A 19,287-nucleotide genomic window follows, 5' to 3' on the forward strand; every position below is an offset into this window, starting at 1 on the left:
GAGGAAAGGGAATGTGTCGTCTGACCTCAAATTCTAGAAAGTGGTTAAGCCCACACACAACTACAACGGCCAAATTTTAAAACGCTGAAAATCAGCTTCAAATTTTCTACTGTAGAATTCATTTGAGGCAGAGAAAATGAAGGAACAAGACTGTTTCACTTTCATTTCTTCTGTTTCCTCGTTCTCTCAGATCAGCAATAGAAAATTCTGCATTTGAATTGCAAAAATTCAGGGTAACACTTCCAAACAGGAAAGAAAAAAAACACACACACACAAAAACCAACAAGTTTCAAGAAGATGTTTCTACCTATCAGACCTTTCGCTTCTTAGGTTTTTCAGCTGTAGTCAACTCCTTTTAAAATCACCCATCTTGGGTCAGATTTCACCATGGCTTATGCAAAGGCAAAATCGTGAGCTCTTCCAATGTGAGCTGTGACAGAATGCCCTTCTGCAAAGCAATGCTTTGAGCCATTTTGTTAGCAGTCAAACTGAAGACTCTCAGTTCCTTACGGATACATTCTGTGCTTCGCTGTCACAGTCTACTTGCAGCCTGGTTGGCAGGTGGAGGTGTGCTGCAGCTCAAGAACATACTTGCTGATGGTTCTTAGTTATCCCCTATGAGGAAACAGAACTTTCTCCTGCCTTCCCCTCTGCTGACACTGCTTCTCTACTGAGGCATCATTTTTTCCCACGATAACATTCAGAAATTCAGCAATCTTTTGACGTTACATTAAACGTGTCCTAAAATTTGCTCCCAACTGGCTCAAATGTCCGAAGATGTCTACAAGAGTGTAGAAGAACATCTAAAGGGAAAATGAACAGTCTCTTGTGGTCTTGTTCTTTTTTTCCTCAGGGACAACTAGATTAAACATACATAAAGTACTATAAACATAATTGTTATCACTTCATTCTGTAAAGCATTCCCTCCCTTGAGATAGAGAGCCCTGACTTTTTTATCTGAAAGCTGCCTTTATCTGCCCCATTATGATTGTCCACAAGCTGAAATCTCCCGCACCAGCCTCCCAGCATAGAGGGGTGATTAACCTCAGCCTCCCTGGGCTAATTCCCAACGCAGTCCAGCTGAACCTCCAACACAAATAAAGTGAAATTCAACAAACAAAGGCTGCAGCCATGGACAGAAACAAAAGGACAGGCTGTCTCTCGCACTCTGCTCATATTGCAGCACAGGTGATGTCTCCTCCTGCAGACAGAGCCAATGCCCTGAGAAGAGAAGGAGGAATTAGTCTTTTCTACACAGGTTATAGCCTCAGGCCCCTTTCTGCACCCAAGAACTCATATATTATTCCCTTGTTCTGTGCCAGTAGTTAAGGAGAAAAATCACATGTTTATATTTGTTTTGCGATAAAGCAGACATAACTTAGTACAAACTGTTATCAATCCCTGGTGTTTTTCCAAACTACTTAGAACTAAAACTATCAGAAGATTACTGGCCACTAAAGCGCCTCAGGCTCCACCAGCAATAAACCCACAGGTATTCTTAGTAACAAACATGTAAGTGCTATCTATGCAGAGTCTCAGATCCTCCAGTCTCTAGAAGCAGAAGGGTTCAAGCTTGTAAGCGTAGTACTTCTAAAACCTATCCAGAAGGAAGGCAGTGCAGTACACGTAACATTAAATACAACAGACACAGCAGTACTTCAGCACTGAGCCTAGGGAAGATGAGCACAAAGCTCTGATGTTAAATATTACTGTGGGGGATTAGAAACTTCTAAGGAGGACTCCTTAGATAAGCAAGTTTACATATATAAGTTTAGTGATCTTGTGTCTGTATTAGACAAGTATCACTGAATAACTCTGAACTAGCAGGAAATGCTTTGCTTAATACAAAACAGCACTGATGTATGCAGGTATAAATGCCCCACAACTAAATCCTTAAATGAGCAGAATACGCAAGACAGGAAATCCAGACATAATGCACCAGCTCCTTTTCGCATTGACACCAACTGCCTTTTGTACAGCATGACATGGCTCACTGCAAAGGTGATAAGGAGGCATGCCACCAACAGCAGATGCCAAATACTTCTTTCTGAACCTACCACTGCCAGCAGCTCCCATCCCAAACTCAGGAAAGCCCTCCTATCAGTCCCACTAGCCATGCAGTTGAGCTGGACTATCTCTCCTTCCTTTTATATTTCACATGAGGACTTCTAATGCCTCAATATGCTTTGATTCTGATGTCAATTTTACTGTAATAATTGTAAACTTTTGAAAAACACTAAAGCTCCACAATGGACTGAAGCACTGGAGCCAAATGAGGGTTGCCACCTGCCTCAAATGCTGCTCTTGGCTGTAAGGTACATGCTGTAACATGATCAAGAAACTGAACCAATTCAGCTCTCACTTTTAAAAACAAACACATTTGTACCCACGCTGGGTAGGAGGCTGGAAAGAAAACAAAACAGTACAGCACTACATATGTGTAAAGCCTTTCAGAGGCTCAAGTATCTTCTGAAGGCCTACACTGATCAAGAAGCTGGCTTAGATTGTAGCTATATGTTTAAATCCAGCCTATCCATCTTGTTCTTAAATCTCCATTTGTACTTATCATTTGTGCTAAATGAAAATACAACCTTAAGTATTTTCAGCATAGAAGTTTATCTGGTTCTTGTATTTAATGTCACTGATCCTTTCAACCAACTTCTAATCCTTTAGGACATCCTTTGAACTACTTCACAGCAGTAGCAAACTGGTTCACAAACTAATGCAAATAGATTTGCTATTCGCATCCCTCTGACTGCTTTCCTGGTAACCTGTGCTTTCACTCCTGGAAGAAATATGCTGAAAACCGTGACTTGAAAAAAGCTGTCAAGTAGAAATCCAAGTAGCGGGCACACAGACTGAGTAGTAACTGTTTCTAACACAAAATCCATTCCAGAATCAAGTCAAGTTTTGCAGACACCAAAAAACTGAAATCTGAAAGCTACTTCTTGCCAGCAATGTTTCTTTGATACAACAGAAATAAAAATTACATAAGTTATCCAGTTACATCTGACACATTGTTTTTTTTCCCAAAGATTTACTAGAATATCAGAACCAAGATCCAACCCATACAGCTACATATACATTTATGTATGCATCACTGCTCAAAAGTAAGAATTTCATAAGCTCTGTTGCTAAATTTAGTTAGTAGGTTTTTAGAACTTCTAAGCTAAAAGAATTATTGATCTATCGTTTATATACAATTAAACAACCTATGATTATATTGCATGCTGTTTGATAATGTGCCAAAAGCACCAGAAGCACCGATTCCCCTGGAGGGCTTCCATTCTGCAATCAACCCAATAAGCAAAATGCAGGACATTCCTTTCTACGAGCTTTTGGGACAAGTCGGTACCAGTATTACATTATTAAGGTGGAGACAATAATGAAATAAAGCTAATTAAGAAGAAACACTGAGAAATTTAGGAGCAAGCATTAGAATTAGATACACTCTCAGGTGGGAAAAATTTTGAACAGCCTTATGGCATCGGTGTGAACACACAACTCAAACTGTTACTTTGACAAGCAGATCCACCAGAAACCTAAGAAGAGCTCCCTTGGGACACCTTGCTTTCAGACAGAACACAGGGAAATCCTTCTCCCCATTCTCCCCATAGCAGCAATTCCCTCCAGAGTGAGGGCCAGGTAAATGCCCTGCATTGTGCAGGTGCCCTGTGGCATCCGGCTGTTTTTCTTCCTGTGCTAGCCAAGTACAAGACAAAAGCCCCAGCTGTTTTCTATGCAAGAGAGAACAGAAGGAACTTTCCTATCCCTCCCTAGGTATCTTCTGGGAACATATCCCCACACAGATCTGATGGGAAACTCTAATTTCATCCTAAAATAAAATAAAAATAAAAATCAGGAAGTTATCATCACAGAACTGAGATAGAAGACAACAAAGCTCACTACACTAATGTTTGAAAAGCAGACCTCTCACTCCTAATATAGCTTCTTCAGCCAGATGCTGTAATTAAGTAACATGTCCATGGCCAAGTTGCTTTTCTTGTCACGGAAATAATTATGTCATAACCATCAGGGGTCAGACGATGCATAAGCACCTACTCAAACTGGGAGCACAAGCCAAACAAAACCAGAAACAACACGTATTCCTTATTTTCAAACAAATGCAATGACTCTCAAACCCACGGCAGCCTTCTGGAAATAAAGTAACGTGCAGACGGCATGAAAAACAAAATTAATTAATAGATTCTTACGTAGATGCTGCTATCACATTAGTGTCCCAGTCCCTACCCAGAACCTAAGCCTGGATCTGATTATTGTTCCTCTGTGTGTAACTAGCTCGTCCTCCTTTGACAGACCCAGAAACAACCTTAAAAGCCAGAAGGCCTCAGGTAATGTGACACGTTCAGCCAACTGGCAAACTGCAACCTACTGCAAAAGCCCGGGAGTCACTTATGTATTTGTACACAAGCCGACAAAAGAGCTCCAGCAGAGGCGGAGAGATCGCTGTGCATCGGTTCAGAAAGCACAGAAAGCAGAACCTCTGGTTTAGGCGACTAACATAAAACAGGGACACAGCTGGCGAGCACGGCCTGCTCCCTTCCCCCCCCGCCCCAACCAAATCATTTATTTAATCCCAGCCGGGATGAAGAACAACAACCTGCACGCACCCGGCTCCAGGCGGGATGCTGCGGAGGGGCCGGTTCCAGCTCCCGCTGCCCTCGGAGCCGCTCCCCGCGACAACCCCGATGCTGCGCCCGTCGACCCCGGCCCCGCCGTCAGCAGCTGGCGGGCGGCCCGGGGCCGGGCACTGCGGGCTGTGCCGGGGGCTGAGGCCCCGCCGAGCCCCCCAGGCCCGCCTCCACCCGCCGCGCACGGGGAGAACGGGCAGAAGGCGCCCAGCTCCCCCTCGGAAGGACGTCCCCGGAGCCGGCCGCCCTCAGAGCCCGGTACCTGGCTGCGGCCCTAGGGGTGCCGGGGCTGCGCCCCCGCCATGCCCGGCTCCGGCTGCTGGAGGCCCCGACGCCAGCGGCTCAGTCCGGCCCGGCCGCCATGTCAGCCGCGCGGTGCATTGTGGGGCGCGGGCGGGGGAGCCCCGGGGCGGGCGGCGCTGGCAGCGGGCGGTGGGCGGTGGGCACGGGCCGGGTCGTTGGGTTGGGGTTGGGGCCTCGCTTCACACCTCCACGGCTGTTCCCCCGCTACAGCAGCAGAGAGGGAACGAGGGAAGCAACTGCTCCATTTTTTCACTAACCTACCCCCATTTTATTTCCATTTTCTCTCTCTTTTTTTTTTTTTTTTTTTCCCATGCCAGGATGGAATGCCATGCAGTGGGCAGACCTGCAGGTTTAACAGCTGGTGAAGGTGTTGGAGAAACGTTTAGATGTGGTGCTAAGGGTGTTTTAGTAGGGAAATATCGGTGGTAGCTGGTCTCGTAGGTGACTCGGTGATCTTGGAGGACTTTTCCCACCTTGGTGTTTCTATGATTCACCGTGGTGCTTTTAGGGTCTGCTCCCCTCCACAACCCGGGTCTCAAAGCTGCCCTCCCTCATTCCCATGCTCTACACACTAACATTTGGTGGAGGAATACAAGCGTGTTCCACATAAAGCTCCCCCTCTGCAGACCTTCCCCATCCCAGGGATGCTGAGGGAAAGGGGAACCTGATTCCCTGACCTTGGCTATGACGCTGTCTCCGGCCACAGCAAGGGACAGCACCTTGGCCAGCTTGTCTGCTGGAGCTTGGGCAGCTCTCAAGAGAGAAGGGCTGGAGGGCTGCCCTTCTGTGCTCTTGGCAGCGCTGCAGGATGACCTAAAGGAATTGGCAAGCGTTTGAATAAGGCAAATATTCCAAGGAGCCAGTACAGGGCTACTGCTCTTGGCAGCGAAACACCTGGTTGGCGCTGCCTAGCCCAGAGTAAGGAGGCCTGTCCAGAAAAACAAGGGGTATAAGAGATTGTTGTTGATCTATGGAAGAGGTTAAAAGGAAATGAATAAAAATAACACAAATAATTGTGCTGAAAACACAATTTTAGTCTGTAGGCAAATTAAAGTTGCAAAGTGTGTAATTCTGGCTGCTACAACCACTGGCAAGATGTACCTTTGATATGTGTTGTCAATTCAGTGCAATCTTTAAAGCTAACCTGCTTTCTCCCAGGTCACTTGAAACTCCAGTTTAGCAAAATGAAGAACAGGTACCTCAGTGTTTTGCCACTCCGAAGCTGAGCAGAGCAGACCTTTAAGAACGTGGGCCTAATCCAGTCAGCAGTAACAAAAAGTGCAGTGCTGTCCGATGGGCAGCTGAGGTCAGCTGGGAAGTGGCTTCAGATCAGTCCTGTTAGACAAAGATATCGATTAGGTTTGGTAAGTCAAAAAGTAAATTGTAGAAATAACTACATTTAACTTGCTGCTGGATGCAGCGCTCCTGAGTCAATACTCAGACATGCTACTGAGCAAACAGGCAGCAGTTTGCAAAACTGACAGGCATTTTTCCTGCAAGCTGAACTTTATTAGAATATATCGGATTCTTTCAACAATTTAGTTCAATAAACTTGAATAGAGAACGCTTTGCCATGAAAACTTGAATAATATGTGTGTATTTGGAAACAATTCTGCATTCTCTGCTGATGTTGAACGTTTCATTGCAGGGAGCAGTATAGATATGTGGCAGGAAAAGAGGAAGCTGAATTTCACTGCCAGCTGGCCATCTTATAAAGAAATCTCAATTAAGTGCCATTGGTCAAAAAAACCCTTTGGATTCTGGGCCGAGATTGTAGGAGAAAACATAATTCTGAAAACAAGTGAATTTTGCAAAGGAAACAGAGACAATAAAGATGAGGTTGTAGGAAGCTGATTTTATAGTCCCCTTCCAGAGCAAAGCCTTGCTTGTACCATGATGCCTTATTTGTTGTCCTGTATATAAACTGCTATGCAGTTATACCTAAAGATAATGGAAAAGTGTATTGAAAGTTTATTTTTATGTTTTTCTGACAGGAAAAAAAAAAAATATATATATATATTTAAAAAAAAAAAAAAAGAAAAAGCTTAAATTATTTTCATTGCTGGAATGGTTTTAAAACTGTTTCTAGAATTAATTTCTTTATTTAAAAGCATTTGTTATTTTAAAGCCCTAACCTTTGTCTGCAGCTGCCTCTGAGATTCTCTAAAACTTCTGAGATTATTTATTTCTATGGTTGTTACTTTACATATACAAATTCTTTTCCCTCAGCAGACATCATAGAAAATGCTAGAAACTGGTAATTTTTTCTTGTAGACAACCCAAGAATGGCATCAGTACATTAGTCCTTAGGGACAGACCTGGCTCTAAGAACCTGAAGGCTTTGTTAACAAATTCAGTTCTTAATGCTTTTTAAAAGCTCCTTGGTTATGTATCTCCTACATCACCCCATCACTCACTGCAAACCAAGTCCTCACAGAGAAGTTGTTTTAGGCCTCACCAGCAGTACTGCATTTCACATAGTATTACACATGGCATGTTTGTAATTCTCAGGTTTTGCTGACCGTATGCCATGACTCTTGCTCTGAGCACTTGTATCAGTAACCACTAGCAACCAAGCCACTGATATCCTTTGACACTGCACCACAGTTACTGGATGCTATAGTCAGTATACTAAAATAAATGAACTTGTAAATACATCAGAAATCACAGAACTCCCTTATTTTTCTAGGACATAGTTAATAGCAAGTCATCTTGCTATTCTTGGGCCAAAGATTTACTGCTTCAATTCAGGTTATACCCATAAAGGGCCTCACTTGACACACCATAACTGCAAGGAAACACTCTGCTTTAGTATTAAGCTGCTCCATGAATACTTGCCCATGAGGTTTTGCACAGACACAGATTCAGCTAAATTATGGTTGGAGTAGATGATCTTAGTGGTGCTTTCCAACCTTAAGGATTTTATGATTCTGTGCTCTTTGCAAGATACAGACTGTTGCAAAAGCTTCGTTTGCAGCAGTCTCTTTCCGGCAGAGCTTTGCTTTTGTGGCAAGTGTTTGCAGCTTGGTTGTGCAGCATGCTAGATCCTGAGGGCAGTGTGGAGCACAAGCCTTCCTCTTCCTTCGCTAAAGTTTTTCTCATTCCTCTAGCCATGATCCTTGCAATTACAGCACTCCTGCTCTTAGCATTTTCTGCCACTCAGCAGAAAGAGACTGATTTTTACACTTTTAAAGTTGTAAACATCAGGGGCAAACTAGTATCTCTGGAGAAATACAGGGGCTCGGTAAGTGCACGCTCCTCGCATGTCTGTGGAAACAAAGGGGGGTGGAGAGACTGGACATTAACTCAATGCATGCAGATAGATTTGCAGTTGCAACTCTTGAACTGATCCGGAGTGTTGCCTGTGCTTGCTTTGATATTGCTCCGCAGGTCTTTGCACTCTTTAAATAAAGCGTTTGCCGGTCTCACCTCTGTGTGTCAGAGTGTTCCTTCTGCAGGCTGCTCCCTGTATACGTGGCAAGGCAGGGAATGCCTGCGCGCCGGTCCTTCGTGCAGCAGGATGAATTGCACTGGATTGCAGCTATTAAACTTGAAGCATGTAACCTTTGTACATATTACTTTTAGAACTTGTTTCTGCCTTTTAACTGCATGAGTTTTAGTGATTTTTTTTCCCCCTGGATTCCATTCCTTTTAAAGTTCTGCATTTAAAAAAAAAAAAAATAATTAGTGGTTAATGGAGTTAACAAATTTCACCATAATTACTACAGTAGTAAAAGATGAATGATTTACTGATAAAAGTTATTCTTGTGTAACTGCACTGTGAAAACGTAGCACATCATGCTACACTCCACTTGCTGATTATAGTATATATAATATACTATGATTATAGTATATATAATATACTATATACATATACTATATATATAGTATAGATTATACTATAGATTATAGTGTAACAACAAGATGAGCAAGGAAACATTTTTATGATGTCTTTAAATTTCATTTATATGTTCCTAGAGTTCTGGTAAAGAGTTCTAGATAAAGCTTACCAGTTTAAAAACAATTAATCTGATTAGATTAGATAGATATCTAATGATAGATTCAGAAATTAGAGAAAATAAAACAACATAAAGCCCACAACCTCCACCCTCAGCATTCAAGAGGTGTATCTTACATGATGCTATCAAAAAAGGCAGGCACTGCTTTCACTTTCACTCTTACCCTCAGCTTTGTCTTTCCACCATCCTTTTCACCCTCCTCAGGTACTTCACTCAGGTTACTGAGCCCACTGGTTGCAGTGGTGAGTCACTAAAACATTTGCAGGAAGACAGGAGATGGGCCATGGGAAGAGAGATACATTTTCCTGAACTGCTGAGTAAAGAGAAATACTGGTGGATTTAAACCACATGAGAAACATTAAACTCTACCTGAACAAAGTCCTCCTCCATTCACAATTTGGTTAGAAGACAGCAGAGCTGGTCCAATGCACACTCAAATATCTATCTTGGGGGAAAAAAAAGCAAAAAAACAACAGAACAATACAGAACACATGCAATATTTGCTTTATTTATTTATTTTAAAAGATTTCCTTCCAAAGTCTCTGTCAATAAAACCTGTCACAAGGGCATGTTTTTTCTGTAGGTCACGTATGAATCTGTCTGAATAAGCAAATACTACCTGTTTAATTCAGAGCCAGAATCCAGATAGGAAGGATTAAACAGGGGAAACTGGAGGCAGTCTTTTCAGCCACCCTGCTGAGTTCTGTGACTGTTTGCCCCCACCCTAACAAGTTGCTGAGCCTGTTCTGGTATCTCATGACTGCACTAGATTAGGAACAAGCACTTCTGTCTCCCTTGTGTTATGACAGCACACCATCCTCAACGAGTAACTGGTATTGTAAGGAAGAAATCCAGAGCTACACCTTGGAAGAGCTTAATGCCATCAGTTCCTCCTTGATCTCTGCTAAGCCTTATGGAAGAATGCATTTTAAAACAGGTGATGACCAGCTTCTGTATGAAGCAAAAGGATTTGCAGTCAGAGATCCTATCAATATTCACTCCAGCTGCTCTTTGTGAATGCACATGTAGAATTTTAAACTATTTTATAATAATATGCCGCCCCCCTTTCTGCCATTATGTCATCAGAGTTCAGTATGAAGGAAACAAAGGTTAATTAAACACTCACTTCTTAAAATAAACCTACTTAAATCTAGATAAGTAACATTAACATGTAGGTTTATCAATTAAATCAAGCAATTAAAAGAACACAAGTAATATATCAGCGCTATGTATGTGCTGCTGGTACTTTAAATTGAGTGTGCCACTAGTTAGCTCTTGGAACAATAGTCTGCTAATTGCTGAACCAGCTTTTAACAGCATTACACTTTCTGGCAGATGTAGAGAAAACATTTCTTCAGCTCAGTCATTCAGCTAATTTATTTAAATTATTATTTAATTTGTAGTCTAGAATCTGAGAATTGGAAAAAAATAATCAAGAAAGATTATACTTTATCCTATCATCTCTATCAGATGTGCTCTAATTAAGAGGCAGTATTCTTTAAAAAAAATACATCTGTCTGGGAGTCTGAAATCTCACGTCAGCTGTTCCCTGCTGTGTTTATACTCATCTAGATACAACAGTACCAACCTGTCTGCCTTCCTGCCTACCACACTCTATGTACAGTGTGCTGAGGTGTAACATAGCACTGCTAAGACAGTCCTTTGGGAATCCTGAAGCAAAAGTACTATAATCTTGTAAAGCACTAGGCACTAGTACAATGTACTGTATTATTTTACTGTGGAAAGCAATGCTAGGCACCTTGCATTGTAGCTCTCTGCAGTCTGAGAATGTAGTATTATTAATGTGTATAAGTATGGATATCAATACTTAGTTGCTATAATAATTGCTATTTTTATCCATGGAGGTAACAATTGAGTCAGTTTAATCTGACATTTGTAGCTGGTCTTTACATCAGCCAGGTGGGATCAATTAAAAACATGAGCATCTACCATTTCTGATAAAAGAAAATAAAGAATTACTTTAAGGTGATATTAAAGAATTAATAAAGAAATAATTTAAGGTGATAATAGATTCTTAAATCTCTAGGAATTTTCCTCAGGGTGGTACAATGTGTGAACATCAAGTGAACCAAAGTTTAAATTGGTTTTGAAAGGTTCAGGTTGAATTGTTGGCATTGCACACTAGGTGGTGTGCTTGACTTGCACTCTCAGAGCCTAAGGTGTGAGAAAAGTCAGTCAAAGGGAGTACTGAGCTTAATTTAAATCATTAATAGTTGTCAAAGTACAAGTCTCAATGAGGACAAGAGCTGTTATTTATTAAAAATAAACAAAATGTACAAATTACCACATTTATATGCTACTAGAGTAACACATAGGTTATATATATGGCTTAGGATTTTTTACATCTTTTCTGCACCTCTTTGCTGTGTAACTTTGATCAGGTCAATTAACATGCCCATGCTTCAGGTTCCCCTCTTGCTGCACTGGACCCCTCAGCACTGTTGTCTCACACTGACAGTAATAAAGCCAACATACCAGCTTCCATGAAGCTTCCTAACTATTGCAGAAAGATTGATGTGAATAGCTTCTCTTGTGATACCAATACAGGGGAATATATTGGCAATGATGATGGAATTCAAACTTTTTTTTTCTTTTCAATTTAAAATGAAGCACCAACTTCTGGGCTGGTGTATAATCTGTAGAAAACCATGGGATTCAGTGTAAACTAAGTGGTATAATATTTGTATTGGCTTATTACTCTTAAAGAATGGTTTGAAAGAAGAATATAGTATAGTTATATGTAAAGAAACCTCACCATAAAGCTGCATAATGCTACTTTATTAATCAAATCCTACTGTATCTATAAGGTCTGCAATATTCAGCTTTGTTCTACTATCAAGAAAACTTTAAATGGGCACATTCTTCACTACTTTGGATCTGTTTTTGGGGCAGTAAACCTTCACACTTCATTTATATGTTGCCATTCTGTCATAAATTAGTAGACAATCTAGAAACTGTGTGCATCCATTTATCATTGCCTGTACATCTACACTGGCAGTGATAAATGGATCAGCCAGTTCTGAGTACTAAATCCTTTACAAGAAAAGATGTTGTGCAACAGATGTTGTGCAGTAGATAAGTGGACAATGAACTAACCATTAACGTGCAGATTTCTTTCAGGCAACTGAGTATTACTCAGCTGAATGGCCATTTCTTAAGGATGCTTAGAAGCTTTCCAAAATGCAGAACAGTGAGGCCCTCCATGACTAGTTTGGTGATTATCTTCACAGTTGCCTGATGGTAATTCATAAAAGAAATATATTTTAAATCTTTCTATGGTGAACAAAACTCAATGCAGTTCTAAACATGAGTGTTCAGTCACAATTCTGCAGAAAATCTCATCTTTTGAAACTGATCTGTATCCCAGCCTACCTGGGGGAAAACTGACACGTGCAGCATTTTTTAATCTCTCTCATCCTCTTCTTCTTCAGGTGTCGTTAGTTGTCAACGTTGCAAGTGAGTGTGGGTTTACAGACAGTCACTACAAGGCCTTACAACAGTTACAGAAGGACCTTGGCCCATATCATTTCAATGTGTTGGCATTCCCTTGCAATCAGTTTGGGCAGCAAGAGCCAGACACCAACAAAGAAATAGAGAGTTTTGCCCGAAAGACTTATGGTGCCTCCTTTCCTATGTTCAGCAAAGTTGCAGTCAGTGGAGCTGGTGCAATTCCTGCCTTCAAGTACTTAATTGGTGAGTAATCTGGAACAGAAATGAGTTGTTTCCCCAGTGTAGTATCCGGTGTCAGAGGAATCCTGTGTGATTAAAAAGAGTGCCTATGACTGTGCACACAGGACCACAGCAGAAGTCAAAAGTCATTGAGTCCATCCTCCTGCACAAGGCAGGACTTCTGTCTATGTCACTACAACAGGTTTGTCTGGGCTTTGCAAAATACTTCAAGGGATGAAGAACTCTACCATAACAAATGCCCAGTAAGAGCTAATCACTTCTTCTGTATGGAATACATGCATACAACACCTGATCTTCATTTCTCCACTTTGTAATCTTTTAAGTTGTTCCCCTGTGATACAGCTGCTGCAGGTTGGATTTAAAGATTCATCTAGAGACCTTTAGGAGAAGTGGAAGCAAAGTTCTTACAAGATTTACTTCATCAAAAACTGAAACCTGCCACTAAATTTAATCTTGAATGCTTCCTTCCTCATTCCTTACCAAACAATGGAATAGCCATAACGTACTGTTCTTCTACTTTTGATCTGCATTATAGCTAAATGTGACTTAAAGAGGCTTTGTTCATTCTTGGCAGACAGCTAACTAAATATACAATAAAGCAGAATATTCTCTATCAAGACAGTATTTTTCAAAATACCATTTAAATGCCAGACTTAAATGACAGCCTTTATCTAATGCTAAAGAAATGTCTTCCAGGAATTACCTATAATAAAGACAAAGAAGACATGGTATCACAAGCTGCACTCTGCAGGAACCATGCCACTTATTCTTTCCAACACCATAACTTTTTCCCACATACCACTGAATTTAAAGGAGTGCCACTACTACTAATTTGGGCTACCCAAAGTAATCCTCCCTCCAGGTAGATCTTCCTGTTAGTCAAAATTCCCTTTAATTCTCTTCATGCTCTTCCATTTCTATTTTTCTGTGTGAGCTCGTCACCACAGACATATCACATGAAACCTGCATACCTTTTCCTTCCCTGTTTGTCCACACACAAAGGGAAGCTGCTGGAGGCAGTATATTTACTGCAGCTTAACCACCAGTCTGTCTGTACGCTGAGAATACTCTGAAATATCTTTGGATCCCATATGAGATTTTGCCTATTGTATAATTAATGGACAAAGATGCTAATTTGTCTGTAGGGTCTGTACTTGTGCTATTAGTGTAATGAGACTCCTTGTCTTATTCAAAATGCTGAACATTTTGTTAGTTATGTGAAAGATAGTAAAGGCTGAAAATACAGCTGTAGTGAAATGAACACGTAATTGTGGAGAGAAAAAGGATTAAGAGGAAAGCGCCTGGATTAATTTACCTTGTTACTTCTTCACATAGCGTTTCTTGAAACATTCTTCTGAGGCATGTGATACCGGGTGTTTTTGGAGGAAAAATTCTGCATAAGCAAACAACTTGTCATTCCCAGCACAGCTATTCTTTTACATCCCCAAGTCTATTTTCTTATCAGTGTTCCACTGTTTCAAATTAGCTGTATAGTACATACACATATCTCTCTCATGACTACAGTCTTGTCTTCTGTCTGTCTCAAGCTTGACTGTGTTTCCATCATTTTCAAGGGGACTAGTGTCTAGTTAAATCTGCCTGTCAGAAAACTCAACATACACTCTGAACACCCTCTGAACTTAACATTCCTTCTTTCTTTTGAAATCATCAGATTGATACAAATAAGAACTGAAGAACTGGTTAACATGGTTTTCTTTCATTTTTTCTTTTCTTCTCGCCCTCTCCCCATAGATTCTACAGGAGAAGAACCAACCTGGAACTTCTGGAAATACTTGGTAGACCCCAATGGGAAAGTAGTAAAGGCCTGGGACTCTACTGTCTCTGTTGAAGAAATAAGACCTCATGTTACAGAACTTGTGAGGAAAATCATCCTGAAGAAAAAAGACGAATTATGACTTTAAAAAAATCACAGCAGGTCAATTGTATCTTTATTGAGAATTAGGACTGGGCTTTGTCTTTTCACATTCCAAAAGACAGGATATGCAGAAGGGAAAACATGACCAGAGGGACTGATATTCACCACCTTCAGAATGCAGAAAACAGATAAATTTAAATTTTAATCGCTTTTTAATTTAGATTATTTTCTGCTATCTCCAAATGAATACTATTTGGCCCTTCCAAGAAAGAAGACTGCATCAGCAACTTGTTAATTCCCAATTCAAATTATTGCTTGTTTATAACACAACAGAAAGCTGGTTAATGTACCTCTAGCAAAGAGTCTCGGAGCAATAGGAGTTTCCCAGCTGGGATCTTCTGACATCTAAAATTCTGTTGACATATTTTGATCACAATCTAAATGAAAAAATAAAGAATAAAAAGTGTGGGATTGATTTAAGGCATGTGCTAGGAAAAGGGCAAAACCAGATACCTCCAGTCCAAACCAACTTCATTGTATGTTTTTCTAGTTAAGAAGGTCAAACTTTTAATTTCATCTACCTGGAAAGTCAGTGGTTAAGGACCCAAGGAAAACATATCCATAAAACTTAAACAAAACAACCAGAATACTGTAAGAATTCTCTAAAAGCTATGAGATCTCTGCATTTTTTTTTCATCTATTAAGGATTATCAGATAATATATAAGTAACCATCTGAACATCTGGACGACAAGAGTCAATATGGAATGGCTGTTGCTTTCCTTTAGCAGCACTGTGGTTTAGAAGACTTGCTCTCACCTCCTATAATTGATTCTAAATTTATTTTTCAGTTTATAACACCATCTGATTTTGCTGCACGTACAAACATTAGAGAATTAACAATTTCCTGTGGATCACATTTTTCAAACAATTGACTGTTGCATAATGCTACATTATTTAATGTTGCGATTGTTTAGTTGCATCCTTGTTTCAAAGGTAGCACTCGGGCACCTATTCAGACTTCACACTGCAGAACTTATTAGCGTACACTAAAATAATAACAATAACAGCCCCATTGTTCTTTGACAGAAATCCACTGAAAATCTCGTCAGCAAGAACTCTTTTTATCAATAACAACACAAAATACAGGTCCCTTGCTTTTAAACTCAGGAAGAAGCTGGTCTTGTCCAATGGCAGTGTTATTGACAAGTGAAAGCTTTTTTGGTGCTTTGCAATGCTTTTTAAAGTAGCAAAAACAGTATTTGTACATGTAGTTGACAGGCTTCAAGCACATAAATAAGTCATAATTGCTCTGGCCACAGTATGAACTTATAATGGCAGTGATAAGCTAGAATAGCTCTTCAGCATCCGAACAGTCTTCAGCTGAAATCAAAGGCAAGCATTATGACATGCACCAGCTTGCAGAAAAAAGAGTGGAAAGAGGAGTACTGAAGAACTATTGGAAATAAAAGAGCTGATCTTAGAGTCCATCATAGATCCCACGCTTTGACAGCTGCTCCCGTCTGAGGTCTTGGAGGTGGTGGTGGGGAAAAAAGAATGGAGAAAATAAAAGGAAGGAGTAACAGAAATACATAAGAAAAAAAGGCTTGGAAGGAAGAAATGAGAAGGAAATGAAAAACAGCTTATAATCAAAGACTCTTTGGGATAAATAGAGGATGGAAATGTTCAATTGTATTGAAACTAATGAGCACACTCCAAGCTATATCAGCTAATTCTCCCTTGGAGCATAGTTTCAGAGTACAGGAAATTGGTGCAAGTGGCAGTGAACGTGTCTGTACTTTCCTCTGATGTAAAGAAAAATGGACTCCATCATTCTTTCAATCACTTGTTCTATGCTTACATCAATCACTCAGGACAGCTGTTATAACGTAAAGGACAAAGAACCCAACTACTAGGAAAGGAGCTCTTTTATGACTATAGTTATTTACCTTTTCTCTGTCCATTGGTGCCAATGCAGCGCCCGAACATGCTGTTAGCAGAAACTGAGAGCTGAAAGTATTTTCCATAGAAAGGATGTTTCTATTAACTGAAGCCCTGATGAGCCCAGATCACGCTTTGCAAAACATTTTGAGCCCTCTTTATTTCAATTTAATGTGTCCAACTTCAAACAGAAATCTGGATTTATATAAATATGATCTTGCATTGCCTACTGGATAAACACTGCAAGTCTAAAAAGATGTCATGTCAACAACCAGTTGGAAAGTTTTTATTCCACACAGACAAATACTCTGCTTTAAAGGCATGACAAAGCAAGGGGAAAAAAGAGCTTTCACCCATCAATAATACTGCAATTGGACAGGACTATATTCTTCTTAAAGCATCCCAGGGTTAAGAAATGAAAGTCACAGAGGAAAAGTAAATATTCTTGGCCGCAGATTAGTTCACATCTTGTTCTTTGTGACCACCTGCTCCAAAAAAAAAATAAAATATTGCAAACAAAATTGCTCTGGAGTGTTGAGAGTATTTTTCATCATGCAGAGATCTGAAATTACTTTTTCCCTACAGCAGGTCCTGAAAGCTGTAAAACAGCGCTGAATTTATAGCATGAGACTTACTGCTTTGCAGCTTGTCTGCTTCACAGAGAAAATTGGAGTTTGCCTTAACAGATAAGCATGTTCATGCATGGAGAGTGATTATGTTGATCACTGAAGTCTCGATCTCCTACAGCTTGCTAATCTGAAGGTGTAAACTCTTTGCAAGCCAATTTAAATGTTAAACTAACCACCTAGACACATGACTGCACTCAGTCATGTATCCCCTATGGCATGCTAGAGAAGAAAGAAATCACTTAAAGCCTAAGTATGATATTAAAATCAGACAAGACCATTTCAAACTTGCAGAATTTTATCACACAAAGCATGGAAAATCAGGCCTACATATATTCCAAACAGTTCTGAAATGGAATATATTACACTGAAATAAAACAACAGAACAGAGCGCTATGAGATCAACACCAAGCAGCCTAGTTATCATTATATCTATCTCCGGTAATTTTGTTATATGCTGGTGATGTTTCACTCAATTTATAATAGTCTGAAACACCAGTAGCAAACCAAACATAATTTCACTCTCTTGGATGGTAGCAAGTTCATTGTTACAAACACATGAGCATCCAGTTCAATAAATAGCTGAACATAGTACTTTTAAAAGACTAGATAGCCATGTGATTAAGTAAAAATGAATGTTATGCTATCTTCAATCCTTCAATTGACCCGTGTCAATTGAACAGATCAATACGATGGGAAAAAGGTGTTTCACTAGAACTGTAATGATGGAAGGACCAGCACATAGAAAGGCACTATAAGGGAAGAAGATTGCTCACACATATCAGAAGATTTCAGGTTCACAGTAGAAAGTGCCACCATAGAGAAATCTCCAGAAAGAGATCCTCCTGCAGTGGCAGTCAGCCCTTAAAAGAGGTCTAAGAGAGGTGCAGCCAGGCTGCACCACCCCCAGTCACACACCTGAATTACCTTCACCTGTGCTTCCAGGGCTGACCTGTCCTTTCCCCAGGTGCTCAATCAGTGGTTCAGGCCATGACTCAACAGTTCACATGCAACCAAATATGCACATAGATGTATACTGCAGCTATTCATAGGGCCAAATAAGCTTAATCTTCTCTCTGACTCATTCATGGAAGGAGTCAGCAGACAAATCAGGTGTTCTCTGTGACACAATATTAAGAGACTGGTGTAAAAACATCACTGGCAAAACAGGAAAGAGTTTGCAAGCACATTGATAGAAGAGGCACTAAAAACACAGATCTAAGAACTAATTCTGAACCACATTAAAGCTCCACAGCAGAGATACATGCAGAGGAGAAGGAAATCCTCAGACTATATCTTAAAGTTAATCACTTGGTGGAGACTGTGGGAAATAATACATCACGGCCAACTCACCCATCTAGCCAGCTCACAAACGTAGTACTGCCTATAGCATAGGATCAGAAATAAAATTCAACTACACTTTTCATCTTTTACATCATTTATGCCAGCTCTGCAGCAGAAAGGTAGAGGCAACAGTGGAGACCTGCCTAGTGATAATGGCTAACATTTGCCAGCTGTCTCTACCCAGGAGATGAAGCGAGCTCCAAGTAACTTTCCTTTCTTAGCCTAGAAAACCTGACCCTAACTGTCAATCTGCAGACTTAGGAGAAAAGGCATGCTGGTTTATCTCAGAGCACTGCAAGATATCGTGTTTGACAATATCTTCTAAACTAACACCAGAAAATGAAAGCAGTTGCAGGATCATTGTATTTTAAGTACGCAGACTTGTATTCTGAAAGGCAGGGATAGTGTGAGAGTTTTGAGATGAAGCTGCCTACACAGATTCTTTTCTCTCCATTCAGAAATAGCAGCATCACAGAACCAGGGTCAGATTCCTTCCTGAGCATGAATTGATGGAACTAGAACAGTAAAAAGGAAATAGCATCCTACAGTGATAGGAAAGTACAATTTTTAGGAGAATTAGCTTTTGTAATATCTGCTATATAAACTCAGTTCTGTGGAGTTACAACAAGAAGAAATTAGAGAAATATAAACTTCATGGAGTTGCAGTTGTGGTTTTCATAAATTACAGACAGGGAGAAAGCAATTATTAGATTAGATAAAATAGTCCTATGTCTTTTTTCCCATTTCTCTAAAAGCACAGCTATTTCATCGTAACTGCATTCATCTGAATTATATGATACCACTGTATGTTTAATAA

The 19,287-nt window shown here is 40.3% G+C and overlaps 2 protein-coding genes and 1 long non-coding RNA gene across 14 annotated transcripts in view; 1 reads left to right on the forward strand and 2 right to left on the reverse strand.

Annotated features, from left to right (window-relative positions):
* TUT4 (terminal uridylyl transferase 4) overlaps positions 1-5,034 on the reverse strand; it is a 37,624-nt gene extending 32,590 nt beyond the window's left edge. For 10 of the 12 annotated variants that reach the window (XR_014932838.1, XM_015870549.2, XM_015870546.2 and 7 more), the window contains exon 1: positions 4,915-5,034. The gene's annotated coding sequence lies outside the window, so the exon portion shown is untranslated. Of the gene's footprint in view, positions 1-4,631 lie in introns of all 12 variants that reach the window. The other 2 variants (XM_085511687.1, XM_085511686.1) reach the window with 1 other exon arrangement.
* A 1,120-nt stretch (positions 5,035-6,154) lies between these two features.
* On the reverse strand, positions 6,155-9,305 carry LOC146759064 (uncharacterized). The gene is made up of 3 exons (XR_014932842.1): positions 9,138-9,305; positions 8,385-8,614; positions 6,155-6,290 (listed from the first exon to the last, which is right to left on the reverse strand). It is a non-coding gene; the product is annotated as an uncharacterized LOC146759064 (long non-coding RNA).
* GPX7 (glutathione peroxidase 7) lies at positions 7,986-17,021 on the forward strand. The gene is made up of 3 exons (XM_015870585.3): positions 7,986-8,199; positions 12,427-12,688; positions 14,438-17,021. Exons 1-3 carry the CDS (start codon positions 7,993-7,995, stop codon positions 14,599-14,601), a joined length of 633 nt encoding a protein of 210 aa, XP_015726071.1. The 5' UTR covers positions 7,986-7,992; the 3' UTR covers positions 14,602-17,021.
* The last annotated feature ends 2,266 nt before the right edge of the window (positions 17,022-19,287 follow it).

Source organism: Coturnix japonica, chromosome 11 (genome assembly GCF_054131305.1).
Source record: "Coturnix japonica strain WE chromosome 11, WE-NBRP24, whole genome shotgun sequence".
Classification (NCBI taxonomy): Eukaryota; Metazoa; Chordata; class Aves; order Galliformes; family Phasianidae; genus Coturnix; species Coturnix japonica.

Excerpts from the sequence above, each read along its gene's own strand:
- GPX7 (XM_015870585.3), top strand. The coding sequence starts at position 7,993 with ATGCTAGATCCTGAGGGCAGTGTGGAGCACAAGCCTTCCTCTTCCTTC. Across the intron at positions 8,200-12,426 it reads TGGAGAAATACAGGGGCTCG|GTGTCGTTAGTTGTCAACGT; the intron begins GTAAGTGCACGC and ends CTTCTTCTTCAG. Across the intron at positions 12,689-14,437 it reads TGCCTTCAAGTACTTAATTG|ATTCTACAGGAGAAGAACCA; the intron begins GTGAGTAATCTG and ends CTCTCCCCATAG.